The 7,188-nt window shown below is 47.0% G+C and overlaps 1 protein-coding gene across 1 annotated transcript; it reads left to right on the forward strand.

Annotated features, from left to right (window-relative positions):
* Window positions 1-1,654: 1,654 nt before the first annotated feature.
* On the forward strand, window positions 1,655-4,235 carry SKIDA1 (SKI/DACH domain containing 1). The gene has a single exon (XM_065629513.1). The coding sequence runs from the start codon at window positions 1,655-1,657 to the stop codon at window positions 4,163-4,165; it is 2,511 nt and encodes an 836-aa protein (XP_065485585.1). The 3' UTR covers window positions 4,166-4,235.
* The last annotated feature ends 2,953 nt before the right edge of the window (window positions 4,236-7,188 follow it).

Genomic DNA, 7,188 nt, shown 5'->3' on the forward strand with positions numbered 1-7,188 from the left:
TGGATACACGGCAGAGATTGGTGATTTTTTTTTTTTTCAGCGCCTAACGTGCAAACCACAAACATCACTTTAACGTGACAAGGGAAAGGCATGCAGCTATCGCAACATTTGTGAAACCCTCGTTCCTGACAGTCGAATAATTTAACGTTCCTAAGAAGAGGTTAAACCTTCATGCTGCTTCTTCAAATTGATTTTAAGGGGCTGCTATAAATGGAACATCAAAAAGCTGCGGCAGGGCTACTCCGAGCGGAATACACAAACTGCGAGCCAGAAGCATCCTAGCCAGTTGCAACACCGTACATTGTGTGTGCCAGCACTTTTTTGTTATTACGTAAAGGCTCTTGGAAGCACCTTGGATATTTTACATTCTCCTTTCTCTGCTGGAAGCAATCAGCACGCAGGAATCCTGACGTGGGCTCTGGGACTATAGGACATTCCAGCTCGTGATCCAGCACGGTTAATTGTGAAAAGTGTATACATTTCTGGCTTATCTATGCTTTGTTATGGGTCTGACGTGAGCCCACGTCCTCCTCCCCCCTCCCGCAATATTACAAGCAGAATTTCAGTTAAAAGTGTTACAGTATCACGGTGCAGGAACCCGTGATATTCAGACAGCAAAATAACCTTAGTCCCCGGCTGTAAAAAGCTAATTAAGCAGAAGAGGAAAATCAAGAGAAACTCGAAAATGTAAGTATTCCCTCTCGATAACAACCGAGCATTTAACTTTGGAGCCTCAGAAAGGGAAATACCAGGCTGTTCTGCACGTTCTCGCTAAGCTTCATTTTCCACACAATGCAGAATAAAATGCCAGTTTAGCGCGGCTACGTTACCGAAGGATTTTCCATCGCTACGATCAGACTTATGTCCTTTAAATTCAGGGCATGCACAAAAGAGCAACGTTTGTCCAAAATAGGCTAAAAATATACGAAACGATAGCGAAAAAAGCCTACAAATCCCGCCTCGGAAGCTAGCGACGAGGAAGTCTGAGAGGTCCGAGTGTGTTTGAGCTCGGATTGTTTAATAGAAAGATTTATATACTAACTGTATTATTTACTTTGGGAGGGGAGGTGGCAGTATAAGGGTATGCTAATTAGTGGGAGATTTTTTGGGGGAAGGGGTGGAATATCAATTTTTATTGCATCACCTGTCAGGAGTGTCCAATCAGCGTTGGCTTTAGGGGAATTAATTGATGAAGGTGTCTCCGGACGAGCTCACTTCACTCTGTCATTTTATTTGTAGCTAAAGCAGCGGCGGGAATAGCAGCTGCATTTCTTTTCTCTTCCTCCCTTCACATTCCATTATCATAGTTTCCAATGGAAAAGCAGGGAATGAAAGGGAACAGGTACTGATCTTCAGCTGCAACTTAGAGAAACACTTTGGCAAACCTGATTTTTAAGATTATATATTGATTGTAGCCTCACGGTATTTTTTTAATTTATTTTTTTTTAATTTTGTCTAAAGTTTGGCACTTCATTCACCAGGAGTAACAGCCTTTGTTATATTTTATTAGCAGGATGCCTTGAGACAAATACAGCATCTGGCTGAGGATTGTGTGTGTGTGGCTTTTTCTTTTTTTTTTTTATTTTTATTTTTTTGTCTTTTTTTCATCTCTCTCTCTCTCTCTGCAAATGCTGGGAATAATTTAATTCACGAAATGGGAGACCTGAAGTCGGGTTTTGAAGAGGTGGATGGCGTGAGGCTCGGCTACCTCATCATTAAAGGAAAGCAAATGTTTGCACTCTCCCAGGTTTTTACAGACCTGCTTAAAAACATCCCGCGAACTACGGTGCACAAGCGAATGGATCATTTAAAAGTAAAAAAGCATCACTGCGACCTGGAGGAGTTGAGGAAACTCAAAGCCATCAACTCCATCGCTTTCCACGCCGCCAAATGCACCCTGATCTCCAGAGAGGACGTGGAAGCCCTTTACACATCTTGCAAAACCGAACGGGTCCTTAAGACGAAACGGAGGAAAATAAGCCGGGCGCTGTCAGCCACCGACCTGCGGCCGGAGCTCGCACCCGCCGACCCCTTCTCCGGCTTCTGGAAGGAGAACAAACTTTGGCTGGGTTTGGATGACTCTCCCCGGCCCCTGCTGCCCGTCAGGAGGAAAGCGTTGCGTCCGGGAGACACAGCCTTGCTACCGGCCTCTCATCTACCTCACATTTTTAGTAAATACACTGGCCACAGCTACCCAGAAATCGCTCGGGCGCCTTGCAAACCCCCCGTAAACTATGAAACGACGCCGGCGGTGGGCAGTTGCGCGCCCCTGCGCGCCCGCCGCCCTCCCTCCGCCCGCCCCCCGCTCGCCTCCGCGGCGCGGCCGCGGCTCCCGGCCGCCGGCCCCCCGTCCCTGTCCGCCCGCTGCCGCCGCCGCCGCCACGGGGCGGCCGCCACCGCCGGCGCGTTGGGCCCCCCCGGCGGCGCCCGGCGGCTCCTGGCCGCGCTGCGGCCCTGCCGGCCCCGCGGCGCCCCGCGGCTGCCGCTGCCCCGCGGCTTCGGGCCGCCGCCCGCCTTCGCCGAGAGCGGCAGCAGCGACTCGGAGTCCAGCTGCTGCTCCGGCCGCGCCGCCCACGACTCGGACTGCGGCTCCAGCCTCTCCAGCTCCAGCGAGGGCAGCTCGGAGGAGGAGGACGAGGAGGAGGAGGAGGACGAGGACGGCAGCGGCGCCTCGGACTCCAGCGAGGGCAGCTCGGAGGAGGAGGAGGAGGAAGAGGAGGAGGAGGAGGAGGAGGAGGAGGAAGAGGAGGAGGAGGAGGAGGAGGAGGACAGCACCTCGGACTCCGACTCCAGCTCGGTCTCCAGCCAGGTCTCGGTGCAGAGCATCCGCTTCAGGCGCACCAGCTTCTGCAGCCCGCCCGGCGTGGTCCACGCCAATTTCTTGTACCATCTGGCGGCCGCCGCCGCCCCCCGGCCCCCGGCCTCGGCCCCGGCGGAGCCCGGCGGGCTGCCCGCCCTCCGCGGCGCTCCCGGCGGAGTCAAGCCGGAGCTGCCGGAGGAGTGGGGCCGCCCCGGCTGGGCTCCCGCCGCCCCGGCGCTGCGCTGCTCCGGCGGCCTGGAGAGCTGCTTCGCGGAGATAAGAGATGATAGGGTGTCCGAGATCACATTCCCACACTCTGAATTTTCCAATAATGCCAAGAGTACTGACCTAACAATTAACTGTGTTGCAAAGGGGGCCTCTTCACCTAGCCCAAAGACAAACAATGCATTTCCACAACAAAGAATACTCAGAGAGGCAAGGAAATGCCTTCAAGCAACTACTACACACCGTGCAGATAACAATACAATAGCTGCTAGGTTCTTAAGTAATGATTCTTCGTCAGCGGCAGCAAATTCAGAGAAAGATTCCAAAATCCCTCATTGTATTGAATTTGCCACGGATTTGCCCTCTTTACAAACTGATCCAGAGGAGGATGCTGCTTCTGCAGGGGCAGCAGCAGCAGCTGAGCTCCAGTGCACTGATACAGGCAATAAGGCATTGCCATTCCTGCACAGCATTAAAATCAAAATAGAGGACAGCAGTGCGAACGACGAGTATGAGCCTGACCTTACAACACATAAGCTAAAGTGTGAGTGCAATGATACTAAGGATGAGTTTTACGGTGTGACTGAGAGTAATAACCAGGACGCTTTATTAACAGCCAAGGAAGATTCTGCATGCACTGAGAAAGAAACCACTTCCTTAAACCCGCTGACTCAGAGTCAGGTCCTCTCATGCACTTTAGGTACTCCAAAACCTGAGGATGGGGAGTATAAATTTGGAGCAAGGGTGAGAAAAAATTACAGGACACTGGTTTTGGGAAAGCGACCTGTACTGCAGACTCCTCCAGTCAAACCAAATTTGAAATCAGCTCGAAGTCCACGTCCTGCAGGTAAAATCGAGACACATGAAGGAACACTGGATGATTTTACAGTTAACAATAGACGCAAAAGGGTAGCCAGCAATGTAGCATCTGCAGTGAAAAGGCCATTTAATTTCATGGCAAATTTTCCCTGTCCACCATCACTAATTATTGGCAATGATGGGGATTTGTTGCCAGCTTATTCCTTGAACACCACTAAGGATTCCCAACCACCTCACAAGGCCCATCCTGTATGGAAATGGCAGCTGGGCGGTTCTGCAATACCTCTTCCACCTAGCCACAAATTCAGGAAATTTAATTAATAAAATAGTTTGGAAAATATTTTCTTGAACCACCTTTAACTTTCTTACGTTTTTTTAAACTCTGCAGGATGGTTTGTACAAGCCCATTAATGCTATACACACTTTTGGAATCCTGTATTATCACATTGCGAAGACAGAAACCGGATTACTATTTTATTTACCGTTACAACAGTGGGGTTTTCTTTCTTGTTTTTTTAATTATTTTTTTTTTTTTTGTTCTGTTGCCTTTTTTTTTTTTTTTTTGTTACATTCCACAGAGTACTTCAGGCTAAAGACTCAAGTTAAACTCAGTTATTATGGTAGAGCTGGAACACTTTACTGTTTAAATGCTAATAATGCACCAGTACCTCAATTCAACTGCTGCAAATAAATGTCAAAAGGTTGAATAATAAATATTAGAATGAGCCATTAAATTTATGCACTAGATTTCGAAAATGGAAGTCTAACTGTTAATTCAGTTAAAGTTTGTTAAGTTACATGGTTGCACAGTAAGGGTTCACTATAATTCAATGTGGCAGCAGCCTACTTTTTGGGAGCTTTGTTTTCGGGTGCAGGGGTGTCTTTTTTGAAGAGCAGTTGCACTTACTCCTTTTTCTCTGGTTTGCAAAGTCTGAGGTCTGCCTGCGACCCCAGAGCTGGGAAAAGCTGCCTCATCTGAAACCAGTAAATAAATGTGGAGCTCTATTTTTGAAAAAAAAAAGAAAGAAAGAAAAAAAAAAAGGGTGTCTCTTTAGTTGTACAGCCACTCTTTGCAATTGGGAAGCCTTTTTGTTTCACCCAGAGGTCTTAAATAAGTTTACTGTTACCCACTAATGTCATACTTAAGTTGTGGTCTGAACATGCCCCTTACAAACTTGCAAAGCAACTAAAATATTTGCCCGGCCAGCAGTACAATTTATGGTCCAGCCCCTCACGCTGGCTGGAGGAAATAGCAAAGCAGTAAATACAACACAGAAAGTGAAACGAGAGGCCGTAAGTGGAAAGAATACACAAAATGAGAAGACCATGTTATTCATAGCTTTTTGGCACCAAAACTCAGGCATTTCAATCGTGTAACACTTCCCGGTTCTATTCTAATCTCTTGAAATTTGTTGTCGTGGGTTTTTTGTTTTTGTTTTGGGGGGTTTTTTTGCCATGCAATCCTCTCTATGTAGCAGAAACATTTCTACTGCACGTGACAATCAGAGGCAATTATCTATATTTGCACTTAATATCGAAATAGTCGAACAGGCAGGCTTCTAGAGTCTAGACCTCGGTAAGACATGCTGGTATAATATATTGTGATGATGGAAGCAGTAAATCAAAATTATGGAAATTTGCACTGTTGAAAAGCATGCTTTAGCTTTATTTTCAATTAAAAACACTGTTTAAAAAAAAAAATCCTGATTCCATACACTTTGAATTATTGCAGAGTTATCCGTGGTTTCCTCTTCGTTTGTAAGTCCACTGTTTTTATTTGGAGGAAATACGCTTCAAGAGGTTAACTGTTTCCCTCCCCCCCCCCAAGCCCTCGAAAAGAAAGGGAAAAGAAAAAAAAAAAAAAAAAGGCTGGAGGCCGAGGTGGAGGCAGAGCTGAGGACGGGGGAAGGTCTCTTGCGGGGGGAGGACGGGTACAGCAACTCTGAAAATAGCCTGAAAAGTTTGCAGCTTGAGAAAGGCAGTTGTAATTGAGTTGCTGAATCAGCAGAGTTTAGGATGAATAATTGCTGGCTTCTTTCTTTGGATTAGTATTTTATTTATACTAGATCATTCCCAAATTAAATTTTAAGGATTCCACTCATCGATCAATCCCGGGAGAATAATTTATCGTAAATCAAAAAAGGAAAACAAAGCAACAATGTAATGTTTACTGTGTGACTCAAAGTCAACATTTCTGATGGCAATCCACTGCCTGGGTTTCAATTTTTTAATTCCTGCCTTTTGTGATGTCCTCTCCCAGCCCCTCGTGTCTCTGAATACTCCAAGCAGTCACTAACTGATTTCAGCTCTGTTTACTATATCCACACCGTAGTTTTCCTTTCATTGTAAAAGGCCTGGTCTAAGAATACCTGCAGCCAAATATATTTAGAAAGAGTAAACAATTGCCTTTCAATGGAGTTACCCTTCCCCCCTGCACACACACACACACGCATATCACTTTAAACTGCCAATTGCAAAAGGTGCATTGCATACTTAACCGCTCTGCTGAAATTACGATGGTCATGAAAAATCTGCTTAGTGAAGTTGTTCCGAGATGAATGTTTACATTCGTGTGTTTAGAGCTGCACAGATTACAGCCTTATTTCCAGAGAACTGTAAATACGTACAAAATGTACTGCTCAGGAAAGCCCCCCGCTCTGTTAGAAAGCACTATCTGCTTGACAAAGGTTTTCCCTTGACCAAAAAAAAAAAAAAAGCCAAAAGCTACAAAGGTGCAATATGCAAACTTGAAACCTAAAATTTCGCCTTGCCAATTAAACAACGTATCACTTTCAAAGTAACTCCGTCCCCTGACCCTGTTTACTTCCAATTAGACGTATGCTGATTCGGGCAGGAATTGTAAATTGCAGAGGTGCCTTTTCAGGTTCCAGAAATAAGGGGGGGGGGGGAGAGGGGGGAGGAATAAGCATAAATTTATACCAAATAGGCTCTTCAGAGTTGAGGACGTGAAATATGGCGCCTAGGCCTGGCAGCAGCCCGGGGGCTCCAGGCCCGGCAGGGGGGCAAGGAACGGCCCAGGCCCGGCACCCCCGGGCACCCCCGGCACCCCCGGGCATCCCCGGCACCCCCGGGCACCCCGGGCCGGCCGCTCCCCCGGGGCCTCCGCCGGGCAGGCAGCGTCAGGAGACAAGGAGTTAAACAGCCAAATAATTTTCACACGTGTACACCTCAGTTTAGTGCAAGCCACTAACAAGGACATTCGTGGTTTTACTACCGTTGGAGAAATGAGCCAGGTACAACAACTCACTGGGGAAACAAAAAAAAAAAAAAAAGGAGAAAAAAAAGTATTATTTCCAATTCTGGTAGTTTGATAACTGTTTCTT

Source organism: Caloenas nicobarica, chromosome 2, assembly GCF_036013445.1.
Source record: "Caloenas nicobarica isolate bCalNic1 chromosome 2, bCalNic1.hap1, whole genome shotgun sequence".
NCBI lineage: Eukaryota > Metazoa > Chordata > Aves > Columbiformes > Columbidae > Caloenas > Caloenas nicobarica.